The sequence below is a fragment of the Balaenoptera musculus genome, chromosome 2 (genome assembly GCF_009873245.2).
Source record: "Balaenoptera musculus isolate JJ_BM4_2016_0621 chromosome 2, mBalMus1.pri.v3, whole genome shotgun sequence".
NCBI classification, from domain to species: Eukaryota; Metazoa; Chordata; class Mammalia; order Artiodactyla; family Balaenopteridae; genus Balaenoptera; species Balaenoptera musculus.
The window spans coordinates 68,817,170-68,843,362 of NC_045786.1; the positions used below are offsets into that span (position 1 = coordinate 68,817,170).

At 52.7% G+C, this 26,193-nt stretch overlaps 1 protein-coding gene across 1 annotated transcript in view; it reads left to right on the forward strand.

The window, feature by feature from the left end:
* The first annotated feature begins 233 nt into the window (after window positions 1–233).
* The window catches only part of IGDCC3 (immunoglobulin superfamily DCC subclass member 3), a 41,085-nt gene continuing 15,125 nt past the window's right edge, over window positions 234–26,193 (forward strand). The window contains 6 exon segments of the mRNA XM_036841999.1: window positions 234–324; window positions 2,581–2,651; window positions 2,653–2,721; window positions 2,723–2,746; window positions 2,748–2,816; window positions 2,818–2,890. Coding sequence (XP_036697894.1) covers window positions 234–324; window positions 2,581–2,651; window positions 2,653–2,721; window positions 2,723–2,746; window positions 2,748–2,816; window positions 2,818–2,890 — 397 coding nt within the window.

A 26,193-nucleotide genomic window follows, 5' to 3' on the forward strand; every position in this document is an offset into this window, starting at 1 on the left:
CCCCGGGCGAGGTGACAGATCGCCGGGGTGGGTGCAAGATGGCGCAAGCGGCCCCGCGCTCCCCCCTGCGCCCCCGGCGCTCCTAGGCAGGCATGTGGCCCCAGCCCCCAGCCGCCCGGGCTCGGCCCCGGCCGGAGCCCCGGCCCCGGCCCCGGCGCCGGCCCCGCGGGACGCTGTGAGCCGCGAGAGGCCCCAGAGCCGCGCGTCGCCGAGCCGAGCGGACCGCGAGCCCCATGGCTGCTCCGCGCGCCGCGCCCCCGCGCTGCCGGCCCCGGCTCCTGCTGCCTCTGCTGCTGTTGCTGCTGCTGCCCGCGCCGAGCGACGGTGAGCTAGGGCGCCCGCGAGCCGGCGGCTGAGGACCGAGCCCCGGGAAGGGCGAGAAGGGAGTAAGCGGGCGCGAGGGGCGGACCCGGGGAGAGCGGCGCGGACCTGCGGGTCGGAGGGACTTGCCCGAGAAGGGGAGGCGAACGGGACGGGGCGCTGAGGCCGGGTTGCCGGGGGCGGCAGGGGGATGCTGAGGATGGAGCCCCCCGAAGAGAGACCGGCATTCCGTCCGCTGCGTCTCCAGGACTCAGGGCAGTACCCGAGCCCGGACCGAGGGGCAAGGAGCGCGGCAAAGCAGGAGCTCGGCGGGCAGGCTGGAGTTGGGGAGAGGGGGAAACGAGCCATGGGAGACCGCAGGGCTGAGGCCCGTCCTAGGGGGCGAGCTGGGGTGCTTGGAGCCCAGGGGTGGGCACAGAGTGGCCCGAGGCGGCCGAGGCAGGAGACGGCAGACCCCGGGGGCGGAGGCCGGGACCGAGCGGGCTGCGCTGGGCGGAGAGAGCACGTCGTGGATTTGGAGCCGGGACTGGGACACGGAGTGCGAGGGAGAGACCGAGGATGAGGAGGAGGAGGAAGGTTCCCGGCGGGCCGCGCGTGGGGAGGGATAAACCCGAGAGACACCCCCGCGAGCTGAGTGAAGGGGGAGAGAAGCCGACCGAGGGCTAGCGGCGGCGGGGATGCTCACGTGCCCGCCCTGCCCCGGAGGTGCACACGCAGAGTCGGGTTTGCCGGCTTGCCGCCCGGAGCTCCGTCACCACCATCCTGTACCTCAGTGGCTGTAACGGGCCCATCTCACGGGAGAGGGGCGCAAATCTAGTCCCTTCCCCTCCCACCCCAAGTTCTCAACAGACACTCCTCTGGGCAGTATTCTCTCCCCTCTTAGCTCGGGAGAAGGGAATATCGCGGCCGCCCCTCTAGGAGAAACTTTATCCCCCAGTTGCTGTACTGGGCTTGGGGTGGGGAGCTGAGGACTGCTGAACGCAGTTCCTGGAAGGATGGGTAGGATTTGAAGGGGCGTGACCCTCAAATGTCTTAAAGTACGAATCACCTATCCCTGAGGGTGGGGGAAACGCCCCTAACCCCAGCCTTCCTCCTCCTGTCTCCCCACCCGCCGCCCCATCTCCCCCCAGCCAGGGAGGGCGCTGGTCTGTTAGGGAGGGGCCCGCTCCCGGATCGCTAGTTCCTTGGAAATGTGAGGAGGGGTCTGTGGATGCGTTTTCAGCCCAGGTGGGTTCATTCTTCCTAGAGTGAAGTTGTAACTGGTCTGGTAAGTTGCTCGCTTGAGAAGTCGGAGACTCGGCATCATGCCTGGGATTGGAGCTCTTGTACTTCCTCTCCGGCTTCTTCTGATTCCCTGATCACCCTCTTCTCCCTTCTCTTCTTTCCCCTCCTCTTCCAGTTTTTTCCTCTTCTGCAGGAGTGAAGAGGTTGCTGGGAGTAAAGGTTCTAGGAACCTCTCTCTTTCTAAATTTTGGGAAATCTGAGTAGATGTTTGGTATCCCTCATCCTCCTTATGACAAAGGCAACACAAGCAAAGCAACCAAAACCCAGAGCATCCTAGGGGTGGGGCAGTGGAGCTGGACCATCGCCTAGCCTGTACCCGGTACTGGGCCCACACACCCTTCTCCCTGCCAGGCGTCGGACCAGGCCTCAGATGGTTTTGCTAACAAAATGAAGCAGTGATTTATTACTATCTCACTTTATATTTGTTTAGAACTTTTAACTTTTCATAGTGCAGTGCCTTTGAGTCTGTTAGTCATATTTAACAACCCTACGACACAAGCCATATTGTTGTTCCTGATTTAAACAGATGAGGACCGAGAAGCCCGGAGAGGTTGAATACTTTACCTGAGGTCACACCCTGAAAGTCTGTGAGGCTTCAGTGCTTAACCAGGGTGACCACAGAAGTGGCAACAGCTGTATTGGAATCAGTGTTGCTTTTAGATCCCAGATTTGCAGCTATTAACTCTGAGGCCTTGGACAAGTTGCTTAACATCTCTGGGCTTCAGTTTCCTTTTCTGTAAAAGATACAAATAAAAAAAAAGATGGTAGGAACAATATCCATCTCTCTGAGATGGTCTGTTGATTAAGTAACTATACTGCATGAGATGCACAAAGGTCTATATATTAATAGAGATTCCTATTAACATCACAGAATGATGGGGATGGGGTACACAGATCCAGAGAACTTGGAACACCTGTGTCTGCTCATTCCACACTAACCTCTCCTTTTCCTCTCATCTCCCCCGCCTGATGCAGGTCTTGGCCACTCTGCCGAACTGGCATTTGCTTGTGGAGCAAGCGATGATGTTGCAGTCCCTGGGCAGCCTTGTAGTGCTGGGCTGCAAGGTGGAGGGGACCCCTCCAGTGCGAATCACCTGGAGGAAGAATGGGGTGGAAGCTGCCGGAGAGTACCCACTCCACCGTTGCTGGCCAATGGGTCCTTGATGATCCGCCACTTCCTGCTGGATGGAGGAGGCGGCCCTTCAGACGAGGGGGGACTATGAGTGTGTGGCTCAGAACCGCTTTGGGCTGGTGGTCAGCCGGAAGGCTCGAATCCAGGCTGCAAGTAAGTGGGTTGCCCTTACTTTTTTTTTTCCAGGCCATGGAGGGATAGAGGGAGCAGTTCCATCTTATGCAGCTTCTGGAGCCCTAATTTCTCAGCATGGGTCAGTTGAGAGGGGCATAGCAGTAATTTGCGGTGGTGGAATTTATATCATATACTCATTTAACTGATTGGAATGCAATTTGACAAGAATGTAGCCAAACACTGTTGTGGAAGAGGGAGAGAGAGACAGCAAGCTTTATCCAGTTCTTGGGTCAGTGTGTCTTAGTTTCCATATGCCTGTATATTATGAGCATCCCAGTCTATTGGGTATGATTTTTGTGTTTAAATATAAACAATTGTCATACTTCGGGGGGTAATTTAAGAGATTTTTGAAGGGTAATTTTGGTTATGTGCAATTTTTTCATTACATGCTGACTTTCAAACCTTTTTGGGTAGAATAAAACCTCACTGGTACCGGTGATGACATTCTGAAGGCTTGTCAACAATTTGCTTTACAAAAAATATGATAGAATAATTTCAGGGTTAACACAATGATGACATTACTCCCACTCACCTTCATGCTGGTGTTACTTTTTAAAAAATTTCAGCTTTATTGAGGTGTAATTGACAATAAAATTATAAGATTTTTAAAGTGTACATTGTGGTGACTTGACATTTGGTGTGCTTTTTAGATTGGGAGAGAAGAGGTGTTCAGCTCTAGACTTGTGCTTTGCTTGTGCTGATGGACCACCAGTAATTGTGATGAAATGATGGCCGTGCTTTACTGCCCTTCCTGCAAAAAGTCTGTTGTTGTTGTTTAATCTGTATACACTCATTGTTACATAACAATGAATTTTTACATAAACCAAAATTATTTATGTATCTTGGGAAGGTGGCAGGCTGTGAGGGTAGGAGGTCATGGTTGAGAACCACTGCTCCTTAGGGGAAGGGCAAAAGTTTTGCCAAGTGGAAAATGCTCTCCATCCCATATCTCTCTGCTTCTGTTGGGGGGTGTCCCTTAAAGGGGTTGCTTTAACTTTGGTTGGTAATCATTTTAGCGAATACCTATAAAGCAATTGCTGCATACTGGGCTCCCTGCCTAAGTGCTTTACATGAATTATCTCATTTAGTCATCGTGATGACACTGGAAGATAGGCAGTTATCATCCCTCTTTTCCAGATGAAAAAACTGAGATTTAGGGGGATTTGTGACATTCTGGTGAGCAGAGGAGCCAGGACTGCAGTCTAGGTATTCTGAACCCCTGCACAGTCCCACTTAACTCCTGTGGCACGCTGCCTCTTCCCCATCTGATCGCTGACAAGTTTCTTCCTGGCTCTGAGGGCATTTGCACAGTTGCTCTGAATGGCTGGTGAGTGCTGAATCATTCTGAGGCAGGAGCCCTCTAGTTGGGTTTAAGATGCCCCTTTGTTCTAAGGATGGCTCATCCAGGCCCCCCATATGGAGCTCTCTGGGAGGCAGCCCTGGACCTGAGACTGAATCACTTCTGGCTCAGCGACCCCTCATCCCCCGGTCCTCCTGGCGGTGTAGGGGAAGGCTGGTTGCAGCTTCTGAGCAGATGGCTGGGTGTGAGGAAGAGAAGCGTGGACGGAGTGTAGGGGCCCGAGGAAGATTTTCGGGCGGGAGAGAAGAGACTTCTCAGGGAGCTGCTCCCTGGCTTGTGTTAGCACTGAAAGTTAGATGCCCCCTGCATCACCAACCACAGCCTAGAATTCTGGGAGATGAATCCCCAGGTGTTTATATATATAGCTAATTGTGATGTGCTTTTCTATAAATGGTAATACCTTCAAGATGTTTGGCTTCCTTAAACTCCTAACAGTATAAAGAAAAGTGAGCTGTGGGCTCTGGCTGGGGGAAGGGCCAGTGTGGCGAGGTCAGCTTGGTTAATCCTTTGGGGTCCTGGGACAGCTGGGGGTTTGCCTCCAAACACTGGCAGTCTGATGCAGCCTCTCTCCCCAACAAGGCTCGTGGCCCCATGGGGAATGCTTGGATACCAAGCAACCGGGTGGCTGGATCCCCTTTTCTCACTTCATAGGCTGATTGTCCCTAGGAACCTCCAAGCTGATTAGCTGCCTGGGTTTTCTCCTTGGTAATAACTCCCTGCCCGCATGCCCGCAGGCAGGGCAGATGTTGTGTGACACGGGAGGGTGCCTTCTGAAAAGGTTGTGAGGTGCCCTCCAGAGCCCCTGATTCTCCTGCCCGCTCCACAGGGCTGATAGGGCAGGGGTATGCTAAGCGCCCCTCACAGGACACACAGTCCACCCAGGGGACTAACCCAGTGAGGGCAGCTAGGGGTCCAGGTGAGTGTGGGCAGGTCTGCTGGGGCATCCAAGCTCTGGGCCAGAGGCCGATGGCTGGAATGCCCCCTCTCCCATCCCAGTGGGCTTGGATGCTGTCATTGAAAGATGGCCTGCCCAGGATGGGTTAGGACTACAGGCTGATTTCCTTGGGGGCTTTAGTTCCAAGCATCTCCTTTTTAGGACAGAGCGGCTCAGGGTCCTAGGAACACTCGTGCTTCCAGCATGTCTGGTTTCTCTGCCTTGCTGTTCCATGTGTTTATAGTTTGGGGGCTGAAAATTGAGACACTTGTTAAGAATGAGACCCTGGACAAGTAATCTCTCCGTGGCCCAGTTTCCTCACCATTATGCGAAATGTGCATATAATCCTAGTTTGTAGGATGGTTGTGAGGACTAACACACCCCATGCTTTGCCTGGCACAGAGGAGGCGCTCGGTAATGGAGTCAATACCTTTTTCTTCATTTAAAGGTGATTCCACTGATGTTGCCAGCAATAGCAGACTGCCTGAATCCGCTCCCAGCCCCCCAGCTTTCTCCCGCGCTGGGATTCAGTTAGGGAGTACTCTAGGGAAATCTCTCAAGGAGTAGAATTATTGGAGCCGGAGTACAACCTGTTCTGTTTTAACCCCTTCGTGGGAGGGCCTGGGGATTCTCCCAAGCCTCTGAGCATTGTCTGAAGCTTGGCTGGCCTGTGAGACCCTCTGCCATCCCTCTGGAGGGGCTCCAGGAAGGGCACGTGGGTCACCCGATCCAGTGGGAACATGCATTGACTCACACCTGTTGAGGTCTGTGTGCCTGGATGACTCCAAAGAGGGATGGGCTACAAGGAGGGGGGATGACTGGGAGGGAGACCCACCGCCAGCTCTCCTCACGCAGATGCCCTCATTTCCTGCCTCTCACTTCCTGGCCTCAGTTCTTGGTCTCAGGCCCCTTGGGAAACTGGAGCTAGATGATCTAGATCAGGACTTCTCAGACTTTTCTGTGCCTGTGAGTTACCTGGGGATCTTGATAAAATTCAGATTGTGAATCAGTAGGTCTAGGCCAAGGCCTGGGGTTCTGCAGGTCTAACGAGATCCTAGGTGATGCCAATGGTGCTGGCCCACAGGTGCGGAGGAGAGCCCCCTCCCATGTCAGAATCACTGGCTCGGTGGGGGGGTGGGGTCTGTGGGCAACACAGTGAAGTCCATAGAATATGGGCTTCAGAGCCACACCTAGGTGGGTCTGAACCCCAACTCTGCCACTCACTGATGATGTGTCCTTAACAAGAGTTACTTTGAACTCTCTTGAGTCTTTGTGCTCTCATCTGAAAAAAATGAGCATAATCCCATCAGCCTATCAGGGTCGTTGGAGGATTAAATGAGGTGATGGATGGAAAGCACCTGGCACAGGACTTGGCCTCTAGGAAATGCTCATTAAGTATTATTGTTAGTGCTAGGTATTGAGCGCTAATTTAGGATGAGGACCAGCCTGTTCCAATGCAGGCAGGGCTCTCAAAGAGCCAGGAATGTCTCCCCCGCAGCCTGGGGCCATCCTGACTGGGGTGCCCAGCAATGGTTATGAGGGTGGGCTGTGGAGGCAAACACACCCCCAGCTGGAGGGACTTGGGTAACTGGACTCTCTGAGTCTGTTTCCTCATCTTTAAATTGGAGGAAATAATACTTAGCAAGGAGGAATGCTATGAGGATCACCTATGAGAATATGCGTAAAGAACTTAGCACAGTGCAGGGTACGTAGAAAGTGTTCCTTAGATACTATCTTTATCCTGGGGAGGTAACAGAGGTGAGAAATGTGAAATTCTAAGCTCCTTTAGATGTGGTGGTTCCAGGAAGGCACTGGTGAGCCCAGACTCCTAGAAAGAGGCAGCGGAGTATGGTGAGAGGAGTGGAAGTCCAATTCTAGTCCCCTGCTGTCTCCACCCCAGAAAGTCACCTACGTCTCAGGCCCTCAGTCAGCCACTCCTAAAGGCTGAATCATTCTCAGCCTGTCTGAGGGAGGGCAGTTTAACTAGCTACCCTGGAATCTCTTTCAGCAGCAAGACCCATGCTTGCGTGGATCTGGGGGCAGGGTCTGGGCAGAGGTCTGTGGAACCAGGTCTGGGTGGGGGGTTGGGAAAACTTTGGGCTGGAGCTGCTGGGTGGTACAGCTTGTGTGAGGGGACCCCGGAGGGCCTCAGTGTAGACAGTGGGATGTGCAGGGAAGCGGTTCCTGGCGCAATGGCTGGTAACCCTGGAAGCCTTTGTCACCTGGAGGCCTGGGATGTGGAACCCAAGCTTTTCTTTCCTCCTTGAGGGGCAGCTCAGCCAAAGTAACCCTGAGGAAGTCTCCCCTCTGGCCCTTGCACGCGTCTGCCTACCCATTAGAGCAGGAAGCAGGCGCTGCAGCTGAGGTGCTGCCGGTGTGATGAGTGAGTGGCCATGACAAGGCCTACTCTCACGCCAGGCGGGTCACCCATAAGTATGCTGTGGCGCAGAGGTAGGTGCAAATGGGTGCAGGTCGGGGCCCTTCTCCCTGCCAGGTCAGTACTCACACACCAACCGCATTTGGTGTTCCTGAGAAGCTGTGAGGTGTGATGGAAAGGCCCTTGCCTGGACACAAGGAGTCCTGTGTGGCTCTGGGCAAGTCACTTACCCTCTCTGGACTTTGCTTTTCTCATCGTAATATTGAGCATTTGGACCAAGGTTCATCTCTGCTGTACCGTATTAAGGCTTCCTTTCCATCCAGTCAGTCCTTGGGACATGCCTGCTGCCTTCCCTGAGCCTTTTCCCAGTCTATTCTGCTCGTCCCTTACCCGATCCCTCCCCAAAGACCACTTAGAGTAATTTCTTCTTCCCACTCCTAAGGCGGGGAGTACTTGTGGTCTGCGGCATTCAGGCTCAGCCCTCCTCTCAGTGAGGGCTGCTTGCATTGTTAAGTAACTGTTTTGTGGCTGGATAGTCCATCTGTCTCCTCAACTAGATTTTAAGCTCCTAAGGGGCTTCTCTTCCTTTTGTATTTCTCACATCCCCTGCCTGTGGAGCTTGGTAAAAACTAAATGAACATGTGGCCTTCTGGGTGCAGAGCTCTGTCTCTCTCAGCTTCTCTTTTGCTTTCTCTCTGTTTCTCCCTACCTCGTAATTGATAGCATAGCTCATAGGAACAGAAGCTTGTGTACGGGGAGGATCGGCAGGGGAATATAACACACTCGGGGCAAAATCATGGGGTGGCGGCTGCCGTGTGTTTATCTCTAGAGGAGCTGAGACTCTCTCTTGCTCACCAGATGGGGTGCGAATCAGAGACCAAATTGCTTGGTAGCCCTCATGCCTGGGTCTTGGAATCTCCTGCCTTGGACTTTATTCCCTGGCTGGATGAAGGCTGTGTCCCCAGGCTCACTGGCCCCAACTGTGGGGGGAGGACCGCCCCTCACCCCACCAGCAGGACTTGAGTGTGGAAGTCGAAAGCTTCTGGTTCCCACACCTTGGCTCCACTGTCGCAGGCAGCCAGCTGGCCCCTTGAACACAATGTGCAAATCTTCTCTGTTCCTGTTCCGGCATTGTCCGTGGCCGGGCGCCTTGGCTGGGAATGTGGGCCGGTGAATAGGAGAGGCATTTGCAGCCTGCAAATGAAACAGGCCCCCAGCCCCCCTTAGCCCCCTATTCCCTCCCCACCCCCAGGGAGAAAGGACTTTTTCACTTCTGGCCTTCTTGTATTGCCTTTCCTTCTCCTCTCCAAAGTCCCTGCAGCCGTGTGTGTGTGTGTGTGTGTGTGTGTGTGTGTGTGTAAGAGAGACTTTTCACAGCAGCTTGAAGGTTGTTCAACACAGCCTTCAATAAAAGTAGAATGGAACAGAAGGGCACCCAGGATGGAAAACCAAACAGCTCACTGCTGTCTTTGTTTAAATTGGACCAAGTGATTCCAAAAATGTCTGCCTGTGTAACTAACCTATGCCTCCCTAAGATCTCTGGCCGTAGCCTTGCTGCAACAAGAAATGTAGAGACCAGTAGTGCATGTGTATATTGCCACGTGGGCCCCTGTGGGCACCTGAGCATACAGGTGTGTGCTGAAGGAGGTGCACGGGGCTTACGATTGGGGTCCAGCTCTCCTCAAAGGAGTCTCCTGTGGGAATCCCTCCTCCCTTGAGCAGTGTGACCAGGCTAGAGATCTAGAGTGGACAGAACTGGTGCAGGGCAAGAGGGAGTGGTAGATAATTCTATTAGGTCCTGCAGCTGAAGTGAGGGAAGAGGGAGGAAAAGCTTTAGGTCACTGGTGGAGGGTGGGGCTTACATGACAGCCCGGCCATAGTACCTCTGGGGAGTCTAGGCCATAGTTTTCTTACTCATTAGACGAGTGCCAGCAATCTGGCTGCAATCCGAGCCTGCTGGCCAGGGCTGCTCCATCCTCCATCCTCCCTCCCCCACCCCAAACCCCCCACCTCCCCACCAAAGGACCGTTCTTTGATTTCTGAGCTCGCTTCCCCTGCCCCCAACTTTGTTCACCCTGTTCCAAGAAAGGCTAACCCTTTGTGACTGCCTTCAAATGTAAGGGAGGAGCAGAAAAGAGAGTGACCTCTATGGATGGGAGCAGTCCCGGGGGCTTCCTAAAGAGGGGTGACTGGACAGATGACATTGTGACCCAGGGAAAGTGGAAAGGCAGGGGCCCAGCAAGGGCCTGAAGAGGGGCAAGCAAGGAGGAGCTTCAGGCCAGACCCCAGACCACAGGGAGATGGAGGGGGTGGGAGTATGGGCTTAATCCAGGCCAGCGCCACCTGATTCAGGCAGAGGGCTCCAGCCCACGCTCTCCACCTCTTCTCTGGATCTTAGTCTCGGGGCTCCTCAGTCTTTGACACTCCCACACTCTGCCCCACCTCTGCCTTCCTGTGAGGCCATGTTTAGGGTCTCTGTCTTTATCACTCCTCAGTCCTCGTTTCTCCGGCCCTACCGTCTTCCTTTCTCCTGCTCTCTTTATTGTTCTGTCCTTCCTCCTGCCTCTTTCTCCAGTTGTAGCAATTCCAATTCCTGTGTCCACCATCCTCTGCTGCGCTTGGAGGGAGATACCTGTGTTTCAGGAGCAAAAGTAGGTGAGCTCAGGCTTCAGCATAGAGCAAAGACATAGGAAGAGGGGAGTCTGAGAGGGTGAGCTTGGAAGAAGACCCTGAAGGAAGGGGTCTGGGGCCTCCCCAGCAAGTCGGAGTCTCCCTGGGGGCACACCTTCCCTGAGAGGAATCTGAGAACACTGGCCCCTGCTCGGGGCCTGTCTCTGAGCCCGGACACTGACCACGGTGGGTGGGTGGGGGCAGCCCCCGGGCTGCTCTCTGGAATGCTGGTGTTGGGTTGCAGTGCAGATGCGAGCAGTGATAATGGGCAGGAACTGGACTTTCTGGTCTGGCTGCTGCCCCCAAGGCCATTGGAATGTGAGGGGGGGACTAGCAAGAGGCCCCAGGGACTTGGGGTGGGCAGATGGAGACCAGACCACCTAAATGGAGAGGAGGAGGAGAGAGAACCCAGTTCTAGCCCTTTCACTGAGTTGCAGGCTACAGCAAAAGAATCCTAAAATTCCTGGTTTGTCCAGGACCTTGGAGGTCTTCCCAGCCTCTAAGTAAATCACAGGCATCCAGACTACAGGGGACACTTTGGAGCTCAGCTGGTCCCACCTTCTCATTTTACAGACTTGAAAACTGAGGCCCCAAGGGGGTAACCTGCCCAAGGATGTGATTGGTCCTCCAGCCTGGGCAGGTTACAGAGTCCCTTGTGCCTCTTGCCTTGCCCGGTGCCTCACTGCTCTCTGGTTGGGGAAGGGGGAGATCTTTTTATATCCCCTCCAGGGCAGACTGGCACATATATTTCCATTTTTGGTGTGTGTCCTGCCCAACCCCAGGCTCTGTCTGTGGTTGTAGTTCTGGATGTGAGTGTTAGCCAGCAGATCTCGGGTATGGGCTTCTGACATCCATGGCATATTTCGGAGAGCCTCTGAGTTTCCAAAGCACCCCGTATGCTGAGCTGAGTGGTTTGAGGGCTACCTAAGTGCTGGTGCTGGTGATGAACTAACCAGTAGTAGTGGGAGTGGTCCTAGTGATATGCGGCTGCACTATCCTAAGCCCTCTGTGTGTTAATTTACTTAATTCCCACGGCATTTCCATTGGTAGTGTTACTAGTCCTATTTTACTAGTCCTATTACTAGTCATTTTACAGATGAGTAAACAGAAGCCCAGAATGGTGAATTAACTTGCCCAAGGGTACACAGTAAGTAGAGAAGCTGCGATTGAAACCCGGTCTGCCTGACCCCAAATTCAATGGCCTGAGTGTCCTTAGTGGGGGCGAGTCCCTTGAGAACATAATCAGTATTTTTGCCTCAGAAATAGAGCCAGGTACCTGGGCACATGCAGGGTGGGTGTACCGGAGCATTGGGAACAGAGAACAGCTTAGAACCCCGGCCAGAGTGGGAGCCACTTCCGGGTGTGCCAGACGGGGCTACATGCCCCCAGCCCCAGCTGCTGCTGGAGGCCTGCGGAGAGTCTGGAGGGCAGTTAGGCTGGGATGCTCTGCAGAGAGAAGTCTTGTCCTACCTGTGAGGCTGGGCAGAGGGGCTGGGTACGGGTTCCCAGCAGGAGAGGAAGCTGGGAGGGTACTGGGGAGCTTGAGATAGAGGTGGGAGTTAACATCTTTCCAGGAGGAAAGACACGTTCCCCGCCCCCCGAGGCCCCCTCAGCTCCCTTTCCCTTTCTTGTTTCCCACATAATGACGCTGATTGCTCCACATCTGTCATAATTACTCTTTGTTTGAAAATTCAGAACAAATCACAGGAGAGGAACTGGTGTGGCTCGGGGAAGGATCCTTCTCCCCAGGGGTTCTGGAGGTGGGGGCCGGGTAGTAGGGAAGAGACGTAATCAGCCTGGAGGACGCAGGAGCCGGACAATCAGCAGATTGTCCTTGTGCTGTCCCCTTGCCTGGGCAAGCTGGCCTAAGACCTCGTCGAGTTCTGTGGCCCCCACCGCGACCACAGTCCCTGCCTGCTGTGGTGGCTGCGAGATTCTGCCACCACCCCGACCTGGGTGAGGGGTCTGTGCGAGGCCCCTGCTCCCCTGGCCCCACTGAACAATGTATTGGATGGCGGGCTTCATGGTAAACCCAGCAGCACCGCGGGGAGGGCAGGCTGTGCCTGCTGGGAGGGCACAGGGCCTTACTGGCAAGGGGAATGGGCAGTTGCGGCTGGGGTCCCTAGAGCAGGGCAGACTTTGGGTCTCTGGGTGAGAACCAGGAATGGGGGTGGGGGACGGAGCACCAGACCAGACCCTCTTGGGATCCAGCAGCAGCCCTGGGTGCTCAGCGTTTCTTCACCCTCACTCTCGGCAACCTGACTTCTGGGGTAGGTCCTGGTTCCTGCCCCCATCCCTACCTGAAGGCCCTTGGTCTGGGGGCTGATAATTCCATGGGGCATATGCTCTGGCCTGTGGCCCTGCCTACCATAGACCTGCCTCCATGTCATCCTCCCCACCTAGCCCTTCCCCACCTGGGATGGTGTCTGCAAATTCGGTACTTGTGTGGGGAGAAATCAAGGACAACCTAGAATTCATCCCCAAACCCTGCCTGTAATGAAACCCCGCTTGCTCTTGCTGTGGCACTGTGGTGGGACTACAGACACCCTCAGGGAGCTGGAGCCAGTGTGAGATGCAGATAGACTTGCACTGACAAACGGCTCTGGGTTCAAGTTTCCTCCTTCCCTTAAAGCTGTTAGGCCTCAGTTTGTCTTGGTGGGAAATGGGAGGGAGCACTGCCCTGCCCGTCTTTCAAAGGGGAGAGGATGAGGAGGGTCCAGGCATTTGTAGAATGTAGGGTTATGCCCCCCATCCACCAGTGGAGGCACCCTTTATTCAGGCTTCAGAGGGCACTGGTGTCAGCAGGGCAGAGAAGCTAGGGGGAGGGCTGAGTCTTGGAGACCGGACTTTACGGGAGGTTCCTGACTTGGACTGGTTTGGAGGGGGCATCTCCTCTGGCCTCACCATTATTGACTGAGGGTCATGGTAGGAGCCTGGACTTGACATGGACATCATCATTACTTCCGTGCCCTCCTTGGCTCCCACTTCAACAAGAAGCTGCTTTTAATATGTAAATATTCAACTCATCCCTGTGTGACTTGGGACCCACAAAATCCAAAGTTCACCTTCCTGGACCTCAGTTTCCCCATACGTGGAAGGTAGTGTGGAGAGGACCAGATTACAAGGTTCCTAAAGTCCCTCCCCACGTCTAAAATGCTGAGACACTGACTTGTTTTGTCTTGAACACAGTTCCCTCCTCCCCGACTCTCCTCTCTACCTGTGCCCAGGCTGGCTCTGGCTCTCTCCTCCACCTCCCTCTCCCACTCCTCTCTCTCCTGCACTGGGCTTGGCCTCCTCCTTTTTGAAATATCGGGATCAGAGTTCTGCAGCAAAGCTCTCTTGTCATCCTCACCCTCTGTCGCTCCCCCAGCCTGCTCGCCGCCCGCCTGGCTCCTGGCAGCGCATGTGTCGGAAGTGGCTGGCAGGGTCCTCACAGCCCAGGCGGGGTGTGGCGGCGTGCTCGCCCATCCTGCGCGGGGACTGCCTCTCCGCCCTGGGGCGAGCATGGTGGGAAGAGAGTGGACCGGCGGACGCGGGGGGGGGGGGGGGGGGGGGGGGGGGGGGGTAACCGCGCTCCGAAAAACGACCCTTCTCCTTTGCGTCGGGGAAGAGGGATGCCCGCCACCTCCAGCACCAAGCGAGGCTGCTTCTCCAGGAGGCCCGGCTGGCTCGGCTGGCCAGCACGCGGCAGAATCGATGCGCATTCAATTAACCTTACCGCGCTGCGCAGTCTCTGAGCTGTCAAGTCACCAAGCCCCGTGTGTCTGTGGGTGTGAGAACGTGTATGCATGTGCAAGTGCGTATGAGTATCTGTGGTCTGCGAATGCGCGTGTGTCCTCGCTGGAGCTCCAGCATGGTGCCTCGGGGTCACTATTTCCCTGGCCTTCACCCGGTAACTCGGGAACTGGCTCCCACTAACTGGTGGCCTCCAGCTGGTCTTGGGGAGCAAGATGGAACCGGAGAGTGGAGGTCTCGGCTTCCCAGCCCCCTTCCTCCCAATTGGCTTGGGGTGTAGGCCAGGGATTTCTGACATGCGGCGGGAGACGGACAAAAGTTTGTGGGCAAACCTTTGAACAGGCAAGCTCTACTAGGGGAAGGAAGCAGAGCAGGTCCCAGAGCCTTCATAGAATGGCGGACTGAACAGAGATGGGCGCTTGTCGCCCTGACAGCGCTTGGGAGTGCACTCACCCAGGGGCAGGCAGGAATGGGGAGAGGGGAGCTTTCCAGGTTTTGCTGATTCATCCTGACCCTACTCCCCCTCTCCCCGAGCCTCTTGCCCATGTTTCTCACATCACTGCTGTGGAAGCTGAGATCCAGAGAGAGGGCCTTGACCCAAGTCCTGGGTGTACAGAACTGGGACTGAAAGCGGTCAGATGCTCTTTCCAACGTGCTGATTGGCCAAATGGGATTTGGGCTCTAACTTCAGAGCCAGGATCTTAGAAAACTGAAACCCAGTATTAGGCTTGTGATAAACAATTCTTGGATCTTTTTCTGCCACCTTCACATCTGGCTTGTTTTTTCCTCACCTCGCCCCCCACCCCCTCGTGGGTTATCTTTGTTTAGCCTTTTATATCCCAGCTTATATGGAATGTCACCTTCTTTCTGCAGTAATTCCCCTCACCCTAATTGTTTTGAGGTCTCTTAAAATTGTATTCCAGACCTCTAGTACCTTAGAGAAACCCTGTCTAAATTAGTCCCACTTGAAGATTGGGTTAGAATATTCTTGATTTCACTATATCAGAAGACCAGTAATGATATTACATAGAATGAGCCTCAGGATTGAGCCTGTTTGATATTCCTGCTCTCCTGCGTTTCTGATTTTGCTTCTCAAATCAGTCATTTTCCCATCTAACTGTGACAAAATCAAGATTATTACAAGCAAGGCTGGTAAGTGTAAGGTTGACGGGATCAAGGCTTTCCTGAAATAAAGCTATATGGCTTTTATTACATCAATTCAAGAAGGATGCCCAGCTTTGCTTTTTTGGGGTGGGGAGAACCAGAAGACACCGGTCTGCTCTGGGACAGTGAGTATATAGCTTGTTCCTCCCGCTGGTTTGCACAGTCCGTGGCAGGAGGGGCTGGCTCCTCTGTGCACCCTCAGCGCTAAACACACGGCTTGGCCTGGAGTTGGTGTCTGGGGAGGGTGAGAATGGGGAGCTGTGGGCATATGAAAAGGAGGGTAGGAACACCCACCCTCTGGAGCTCAACAGCCTGGACTTGGGGGAGGGCAGGTAAAACTGAGTCAGATATTACTCAAGGGCCTACTGGGTGGTTTCACCTAAGCCAGTCTCCGAAGGCTTCCGAGTCCCTACTGTCAGGAGCTGAGAGCAGCCATGTCTGCATCTAACTGTATCCTGAGTCTCCTAATCCAGCTTCTTCTAGTCTTAAAAGGCACCCCTATCTCCCTATTCTGTTCCCTTCCGGGGTCCCACTGCTGACCATTTGGGGGAGGATTGGGACTGGACTGAGCTGCAGGTGCCATGACTGAGTGCCGAGTGGGAAGGGGTCGGCCTGGTGAGTTCAGATCCCGGTTTGCCACCCCAGGAGAGGTGGCTGCTGGTACTCAAGTCACCTCAGGGTGGAACACCCTTCCAGGCACGCTATAGGAAGTCCCAGGATGCCAGACCATTGGCCTCACCCCCGGAATAGCTAACAGGCCAGTTCCATGCTGGGAAGTGTCCCTCTTCCCTCGAGCTTCATGTGCATCCTCTTTGGATGGACTATACCTGCATATACATGCCTACCTTCCTGTTATCTTGAAAAGTCATAACCATGATAACAAAGCATCCTGTGAATGCATGTTGCTGTGGGAATGGATAAGAGGAGAAAAAACATTCTCATTATTATTATCTTATCAAAACAGTCACCCATGGAACATTATTTTTAAAGTTACTTATGGTCTTGGGTTTGGGGAAAGAAGAGATGCGAGGAGAAACAGGCTTCCTTTAAAAAAAGCACTTTTTTAGTTAAAAGTATTGAATTTGGGCCTGGAGGCTCCTCATGTTTTATGAATAGAGGATCTTTTCCAAAGTGTAATTTTCTGGGGATTAGACATTCAGGCACTCTTGTTGAAATCTGGACAAACCATAAAGACACACGTATAGTAATATATAATAACAATTATACTTGTAGTTTCTGTTTGAATGGTCATTTTAGTCTTGTAAAATGAAGCTAGTTGCCTGTATAGCATTAGAATGATCTCTGATCTACTACCAACTAGCTGTTGCTTCCTTGGATAAGCCCTTTCTTTTCTCTAGATGAGGGGACTTTAAGCATCATTCCTAAGGGTCCTTGGGTCTGTGAAGGGGGCTCAGGGGCTGGAGATGGGGAAAAGAGAAAAGTCAGATTGGTGGGGCTCCAAGCTTCCTACATCTACCACATCCACAGCAGCTCTGCTTTATCTTTTTGTTTTGTTTTGGAGTTCTTTAAACCAACTAACTAGGCAGATCAACTAAGTAGGCAGAAGGGCCTAAGCGGGGGAGTAGTTCAGCAGCAGCAGGTGCTGGGACGCCAAGTGGGCTTAAGATTCTAGAGCCTTAGGCAGAAGAAATATGACTCTAAGATGCAGATTTAGGAGAATTATAAAGAAAAACATTATGATCATATTGGAGGTTATGACCAGGGTTAAATTAAACCCTGATTCAGAGTCGGGTTAGAAAAACAATGACCTATGCTTAAATTTTTCTCTCCTTTTAAAAAGCATGCTTTTCATGTATCACTGTTACAACTAGTGCTAGGTAATGTTAAATGTGGTTGATCAGTCAAAACAAGGAACCATTTTGGCTGCTGTTTAGTCTCTGAACAAGTGTTATCCATTCTTTCATTTTATTCTCTAATAAATGGATGGATGGTCCTGTTTCAGAGTCTAGTTATAGACTACATATAGCCCACAAAGGGCTTATAATCTAGTTGTGGTAACATGGACATTAGAACATTAGAAAAGATTGCTGCCTCAGAAAGAGCTCTGTAATATGCGTCGTAAGCGGTGCTAGGTAAGGGCTACTGGGTCAGCCCAACAGCCTACTGTTGATCTGAGCAACAGACCTTTTTATCACTTGAGAAGCCTGATAGAACATTAGATCTTATGTATGACATTCCTCCTTTAGGCAGAAATAGTCTAAGAACCCATCAGAAGGGATTAGGAAGTACGTGCTTCCAGGAAAAGGATACTGGAACTGAAGGATATTAAAGGATATTAAAGGTCAGTTCTCAAATCAGCACATCTCAAAGAGCATCTGTCCTATACCTACCTGCCTCTGAGCTGAGTACACTGAGGGATAGCAAGATAAGACACCTCCTGATCTTGAAGGATGTAATCTCCTCTTCCCGCCCCACCAAAAAGCAACCTTATTTGGTGGTGACTGTGAAGAGAAGGCAGCCTGATAAAGCACAGAAACTGTTGAATGCATAAACAGTGTGATCATCAGCTTGTCCATGTGCATCGTGATTTCCTTTAGTGCTGATTTCTAAGCTGAGCCCCTCACATCCTTATACAGGAAAAAAAGGAAATGCCTGAGGCTAGTCCGGTTCCTGATAATGAGTGGGCTTCCATAGGCAAGTGGTTGGAACTCCAATCTTACCTTTCCATCCACCATTCTCATCGGGACCTTTCTTGGATCAAAACAATGGCCTTGGTGCTTCCGGCATTACCTCCGAATCCTGAAACCTGGCTCTGCAGACCTTGGATAATTTGGACCTCCCCTTTCCAACCATTTCCCTCTTCCTCCCGGAACGTGCCAGTCCCTTCCTCAGTCCAGGCTCCCCACAGCTCCCCATCTTCCTGCCCCTTCTTTTCAGAGTCCTGTTCCTCTCCTCACATCTCTCCCAGCCATTCTCTGAACTTCTCCAGCCCTTTCAGCTGGTGGCACACAGTTGAGCACTGAGGGATACAAATCCCCGACTCCTCCTATTGTTTCATGTGTTCCCAACGAAATCTAATTAGGCTGTCGAAGGCAGGGCCGTGCCTGTTTTTTTTGCTTTTTTTTTTTTTCTAAGTCGGGGACAGAACCGGGCGACCGCAGTAGGTGCCGCTAAGAATCTGCGGGTGGAGAGGGGAGCCCCGGGGCTGTCATGTGTCCGCCCGCCGGGCTTCCACGGGAGGCGGAGGGATTCTTCCCCGCGGAGACCGGACCTCCTTCCTCAGTTTCCCCGGGCCAGCCCGGTCCTCCCGGACCTGGGCCCAGCCGGGGAATTTGCCCCCGCCGGGGGGAGGGGGTGGCGGGAAATGGTGCCTCGCTCGCCCCAGCGACATCAAACCCTCGTTTGGCTTGCGAGGACAATGGCTGTCTTATTTTCTCCATTCGCCGCGCACAATGCCGGATTCTCTCATTCACCCGCGGCGGTGCGAGCGAGGTAATTAGCCAGCGCCATTCAGCGCGGACACTATTGCTATGCGGGGGGGCGAGGACGCCCGCGTCGGCGGGGATTAGCCGCGGGTCGGGGTGTGCAGCTGCGGCCACTTCAAAGGGGCCCGGCGGCCCGGCCGGCTGTGGGAACCGGCGCCGCCTCCCTCGGGAGCCGCGCCGCCGGCTCGGGCCCGGGCCCTGCGGACGGGACGCGGCCGGTCCTCCCCGTCCCGCAGCCGCCCGCCGCCCGCCGCACTCTCCTTCGGAGCAGGCTCGGCGCTGCGCGGGCCCCGAGCTCCGGCGGCCGTCGTCGCTCCCCATCACACTCCCACTTTCATCAGGACCTCAAGTGCTTTTTTCTTTGGAGTCCCGGGAGTCAAAGGGCAAAGAGGGGAAGGTGGGGGAGGAGCGAGGGGGGGGGGATGGGAGCTTGACACAAAGCGATGACCTCTGCGGAGTGGAGCAGATGGTCCCACTTACTCCTGCCGCCGAGCGAGCGGCTCTCAGGGCCCTGACCCCGCCCGGCAGCCGAATGCCTGCACTGGGGCCCCGCGGGGGCCGGGCTCCCACATGCTCCTCCACCCGCCCCGCCGCCCGCTCTGCGCCTGCTGGCATCGGAGTCACACTGCCTGGACTAGTCGGCCCCGTTGCTCGCGGGGGGTGTGGGGGGTGTGCGGGCGGGTGCTGGGCTGAGAATCTGCCCTCGTCGGATGCTGGAGCCCGAGGCGAGATCAGGGTTCTCGAGAACCTGCCAGGCCAGGAGTTCCCAATTCTGGCCGTGCATTATGAGGCAGCCTCCTGCACTTTCACAGAAATACAGGTTCCTGAGCACCACGCCAGACCAAGGGAGTGGAGTCCGGAAATCTGCATTGTTACCCAGCACCCTAGGTTATTCTGATACACAGTCAAGTTTGAGAAGGGGGTAGCGGGTGCCTAGTCCAAGTCCTTCATTTCATTGAAGAAGTTGAGACTCAAGGAGAGTCAGTAACTTGCCCACCATAGACAATGAATTGCGGCAGGGTGGGGACTTGGGTGGAAGAGAAGATAATGGGGAATGATCCCCAAGACCGTATGATCCTTAAAGCCAGCATTCAGGACACAGTTAATGAGGACTTACTATTTACCTAGTATTTGTTCTAGGTGCTGGAGGTAGAAAGGTAAATTAGACTGTTCTGTGCCGGTAAGGGACTCATCGTAGGCTACTAGTAGGCGATTGATGTGTGAGCAACTGATTCTAATAAAGTCTGGTAAGAGCTAGGAGAGAGGCACAAGGCAACACATTCGAGGCAGGAATTAATTCTGCCTCCTTTGGGGAATGTGGAAGGTGGGGTGCTAGTAGAGAAACTGGCAAAAGAGTTCCAGGCAAAGGGCACAGCAGAAGTAAAGGAATATAAGCATGAACATCTATGATATGTCTAGGGAAGGCAAACTTGTCTCACACGGTCAAAGTACAAATCACATGAAGAGAGAATTAGCTGCATTTGAAGCTGGAAATATGAATCAGGACCTAATAATGGAGACCTTGAATGCCATCCCAAGGAGAGTACCTTGATTCAAGGCAAGGGAGAACCACCAAAGATGTTTAATGAGCATATTGGATATTCAGGAAGATAATTATGGCTTCAGGATGGAGGAAGAAGAGGAGAGAGAGAGCACTGGAAGTGGGAAGGCTGGAGGGGGGAGCTATTACAGAAACGGTTGAGAGTGATAAGAGCCTAAGCCAAGGCTTCCCTGGTGGCCCAGTGGTTGAGAATCTGCCTGCCAATGCAGGGGATATGGGTTCGAGCCCTTGTCTGGGAAGATCCCACATGCCGCAGAGCAACTAGGCCCGTGAGCCACAACTACTGAACCTGCGCGTCTGGAGCCTGTGCTCCGCAACAAGAGAGGCCGTGAGAGTGAGGGGCCCGTGCACCGCAATGAAGAGGCCCCTGCTTGCCACAACTAGAGAAAGCCCTCGCACAGAAACGAAGACCCAACACAGCCAAAAATAAATTAATTAATTAATTAAAAAATATATATATATTAAAAAAAAAAAAAGAGCCTAAGCCAAGGCAATGGGAGGGAAAAGGGAGGTTAGACCAGGATTTGGTGACCAGTTAGCTGTGGGGGAGAGGGAGACGGTGAGGCAGTGACACCTTGGTTTGTTTTAGCTTGGGTAGTTGGTGCATGATGAGGCAGTTAATAAGAGGCACAGGAAAAGGAAGAAGTTAGGGGTGGGTGTGGTGATTCCTTTGAATTTAAGGGAAAGCTCTTTTTTTAATTGGAGTATAATGGCTTTACAATGTTGTGTGAGTTTCTGCTGTACAATGAAGTGAATCAGCTATATGTATACCTATATCCCCTCCCACTTGGACCTCCCTCCACCACCCCCCGACTCCATCCCACCCATCTAGGTCATCACAGAGCACCGAGCTGAGCTCCCTGAGCTCTACAGCAGGTTCCCACTAGCTGTCTATTTTACACATGGTAGTGTATTTATGTCAAACCTAATCTCCCAATTCATCCCACCCTCTCCTTCCCCTGCTGTGTGTGTCCACAAGTCTGTTCTCTATATCTGCATCTCTATTCCTGCCCTGGAAATAGGTTCATCTGTACTATTTTTCTAGATTCCACATACATGTGTTAATATGCAATATTTGTTTTTCTCTTTCTGACTTCACTCTGTATGACAGAATCTAGGTCCATCCACATCTCTACAAATGACCCAATTTCGTTCCTTTTTATGGCTAAGTCATAAATCACAGCAATATCTTTTATGACCCACCGCCTAGAGTAATGAAAATAAAAACAAAAATAAGCAAATGGGACCTAATTAAACTTAAAAGCTTTTGCACAGTGAAGGAAACCATAAACAAGACAAAAAGACAACCCTCAGAATGGGAGAAAATATTTGCAAACGAAGCAACGGACAAAGGATTAATCTCCAAAACACACAAACAGCTCAATATCAAAAAAAACCAAACAACCCAATCAAAAAATGGGAGGAAGACCCAAATAGACATTTCACCAAAGAAGACATACAGATGGCCAGGAGGCCCATGAAAAGATGTTCAACATCACTAATTATCAGAGAAATGCAAATCAAAACTACAGTGAGGTATCAGGTCACACCGGTCAGAAGGGCCATCATCAAAAAATCTCAGGGAAAGCTTTTGAAACACTCTACAGACGATTCCTAGGGCTTTAGTAGACCTCCGACAAGTAGAAGGTAGCAGTGGAGTTTCCCAAATAAGTCTACTTCCAAGAGTTGGTAGCCCTAACCAACCAAGAAGGTTCATGATCCTCCCATGGAATGTAGGCCTCCCTCTTCCCCCAAACTGATAAGGCTTCTTCTGGAGTGCTGTTGGGGTGGAGGATCTGCAGGCCTTAAACTATTGGGGTTCAGTGCTGAGCTGCCAGAGGTCCGGTAGAGCCATGAGAGGTAAATACAGCATCAGATCAAGGTTTGAGAATAGGAGAGGGGCCTTTCGTGGGTGGAGAGAGACCATTTTACCTAGTGTTATCCTAGACTCTTAATGGTATGGACCTTAGAGATTCTCTTGTCTGTCGTCCTCCACTCCTCTATTTTACAGATGAGAAGTCCAAGGTTGGAATTGAAAGGTCACATAGAGAATCTGTGACAGAGCCAGGCATGATCCCAGGTCACCTCTCCATTACCTAATGCCTGCTATATTAGTCCCTACAAATCCTAATATATGGCTCTGGAAATTTGGGGGAAGTATCTGTTTTTGTTGAGTGGTCCTCATGGTCATGTGAAAGCAATTTACTTAATAGCTCCAGCCTGGGCCCCCTAACCAGACGCCCTTCCGGGAGGTGAGGGAGATCCGGTATCCTGACCAGAATGACGGAAGTTAAGGATGTTGTGGGCCCGGGCAGGTTTACATAAGGAAGATTGGTGACCTTGACATGGGCGGAGACATGCAGTCTATGGAGAGGGGCTCTGCTGGGCCTGGACATTTTCAAGTCTAAGGCAGAGAGAGATTCCCAAGTCGACTCCCAGCCCCTGACCCTGCACCCTTGGCTGGTGCCTGGAAGCACATGTGTCTCAAAGGCTACAACTGGATGAGACTTTATAACTTGTCCAACTCAACTCCCCCATTTTACAGAGGAGGAAACAGAGGCCCAGAGAGGGGCTTTGGCTTTATCAAGATCCAGTTATTAAAAGGACTGAGTCAGTCACAGCTACCCTTCCCTGTAGCACATCCACCTTCCATCTCCCCGCCCCCTACCCCCACTCACCCCATGGAAGCTGCTAGCATCTCAATGCTTTGTCCTCCCCCTGCAAAACCAGGAAAATAAACTACTCCTCTATTTTATAAGGCCCAGCAGGTGACAGGAGTAAGCCTGCAGGCCCCATCCTTGCAGCTTGGTTTCCCGGTTTGATGATTTGGAAATGCTCATGGAAGAGCTACCTGGGGACTAGCGTCTGGGTTGTTTATTTACCTGTGTTAATAGAATCTAGGAAACATGTGTGGGCTCAGTGACCACTAGTGGGCTAATAACACCATCTTATCATGGTGCTTATCTGCATTAGTTACGCTCTATGAAACCCACCTCAAACCCTGGGGGAATTCAGTTAAAGTGAAGCCTGCTGTGTCACGGGTGTCTCTGAATGTGCGTAGGCATGGTACTTTTTTTTTTTTTTTTGGCTGTGTTGGGTCTTCGTTTCTATGCGAGGGCTTTCTCTAGTTGCGGCGAGCGGGGGCCACTCTTCATCGCGGTGCGCGGGCCTCTCACTATTGCGGCCTCTCCTGTTGCGGAGCACAGACTCCAGACGCGCAGGCTCAGTAGTTGTGGCTCACGGGCCTAGTTGCTCCGTGGCATGTGGGATCTTCCCAGACCAGGGCCCGTGTCCCCTGCATCGGCAGGCAGACTCTCAAACACTGCACCACCAGGGAAGCCCCAGGCATGGTACTTTGAAGGGTCTAGGATGTTGTGTTACTCTGTGATTTTCTGTGCCAGTGTTTGCAGGTATGGTTAGTCATGTTTGAGCAGCATTTGAGTGTGTGTGTGTGTCTCACAGCTGTGATGCAGGGAAAGAGCACTGGATTTAGAGTTAGACCACTGTAAGTTCAAATGTCTGCTTTAGCATCATTAAATGTTAATGTGTGATCATCATTAAATGGCTGTGTGACCTTGGGCAAGTTACTTAACCTCTCTGCACCTCAGAAAAGCTAGTAATCCCTACCTCTCAGGCTTATACTGATATAATATCTTACCTTTGCCCATCAGTGGCTTCTGCAGGTTTCTGTTTTTCAGGACCACATTACTATGATAGTACCTAAGACCCTGGCTCTGGTGCTTTCACCTTTCTGATATTTCTAGGAGCTTGGGTAGAAAACCTAAGGACAGGGCCTGTGGGATGAAGGGAATTTACTCCAGGAGTGCCAGAACATTCTCTCGGACACATTAGCAGTCAGTAAGTATCTGTTGAATGAATGCTTAGAGTTGATTCAGTGGGTGTGCTGTGTAAATAGGACAGAGGACTGTATTTCCCAAACCAGGACACATCCTCTGACTCATTGCCTGATACGTGGGATGAAAAATAGGGCGAAATATTTGAATTTGGGACTGCTTTTGAAAACCTAGCAGTGGGGGAGGTAGGGTGGTCACGTGGGGTGGGTGATACTCCTCCCCCTTTCCCCTCCCCTGAATATGTAGGGTCCACACTGAAAGCAGCGGGGCACACCCACCCAGTGGCACATCCAGTATGCCACATCGGGCAGGCACACCACCTGTGTCACCACCTGTGTCCCACAGCACACTCTCCCCCAGGCACACTTCACTCCCTCCACGGTGGGCTGGAGGCAGGGGAGGGAAGGCGAGCACACGACTTGATCTGGAGGAAGAACTGGAGCCTCTGAATTGTGGGCTGAATAATTAAAAGTAGGGCTTTGAGAGGTTTTATTCTCCTTGGGTTGTAAAAGCCCAGCCCAGAGGCTGCGGAGAGCCCCAGATTGCCCCTCCTGCAGCTGTGCCTTGGGTCTTACCATCCGTTGGAATCGAAGATCAGACCATAAAGGTTCGATGCTCACCAGCCTACAGTGGGCCAACAGCTGGATGCAAGGACTTTCCCAAGCTGAGTCTGGCCCCCCACTGTCCCCCACCTCCCCCCCCCCCCATTTGTCAGAGGTGGCTGCCAGGAGGGAGGGGAGAGACGTGGATTTATGGCTGCTGACTTGAAAGACAAAGTTGCCTTTTGTGTTAGAATTGGGGGGGGCGGGGAGTGGTGAGCTGGTGGTGGTGTGGGAGGGTGGGAGGGAGGGGCTGGGGTTTGGAAGCCCAAGGCAGGGGGTAAGGGGCTTGAAGAGGCAGACAAAAGGTTCCAGAGGCTTCTCAGAGCAGGGTCACCAGGCAAAGGCCCAGATGAATCAATCACCCCCAGCAAAGCTGAGCAGGGCCTCTGAGCCATCGCCGTCTTCTGGGGCTGTTTGTAAGCTCCAGACACCGTCCACACACGCCAATCCAACGCCCAAACCCCACACAGTGCCTCCCTCCCGCCCCCCGGAAAAAACACCTACTCTTTGGATTCAGAACCTTAATTCAACTCTCAGACTTCCCTTTGGAGAGCCAGGGAAGTAAATACAGGTCTTCTAAGTTCATACTTTCCTCCACTCCAAATGTCATCAGCCAATCAATGTAGGGGATCTTCCCTAACAGAGCCAAAGTCATGGGCAAGGTGGGGACCCAGATATTGGGGAGACTGGGACAGAGTGTTGGAGAGGGTAAGCCTGGGCCAGAGGACCCTGATGACAAAGCCAATATCCCACTGGGACTGTGGCAAGTTGCCAGCCTCCCCAGGACTCGGGGTTCTCTGCCGTCACCTCTCTCCGTCCCATGCGCATTTAGAGAGGACATTTACAAGTGCTTTGCGGAGTTTAAAGAGCATGTGGACTTGGCTGGCCTCCTCACCCTCCAGGAGTCACTCTGCCTGGTGGGTCTGGGCGGAGGCCAGAGTAGCCACCGGGTGCCTGAGTTCAGCAGGTGCTTTAACTACACCTTGGAGAGCCACATCCATCCCCTGGAATGAGCCTGGCCAATAAATGCATGAGTTTATGGGCTTCATAAACATTTTACTAGAGAAATCAAGGCCTCAATTACCCAATGGCTTCTTCCAACTGACAGCTCACCTACTGGGGCCTCTGTGAAGCCCCCAGGCAGAAGTGAAATAGAAGCCAAGCTCTGGTTTATACCAGGCTGCCCCCTTCCCCCTGCACTGACCCTCTCACCATTCAGGCCTTGCAAATTCTGTCTTTACTCACTTCTCCAGAGGGCTCTGCCACTAGCTCTCTGAGCTTTTGCCTCTCCATGGGAATATGGCTACCCTCTTGGAGTAGATAGCCATCCACCCCCAATCCTACCATGCTCTTCCATAACCTCTCAGCACCTTTTAACTCAAGATTCTACTATTTTCCCTCAACAATCACTGGCAAGTATTTGCTATTTTTCAAGGACTGTGCCAAGCACTTTACAAATAAATCTCATTGATTCCCACCAGAGCAGCAGCTCTAGCAACATGAGCTATTGTCATCCCTATTTTATAAGTGAGAAAATAGAGGTTCTGAGAGACTAACTTGCCCAAGGTCACAGAGCTAA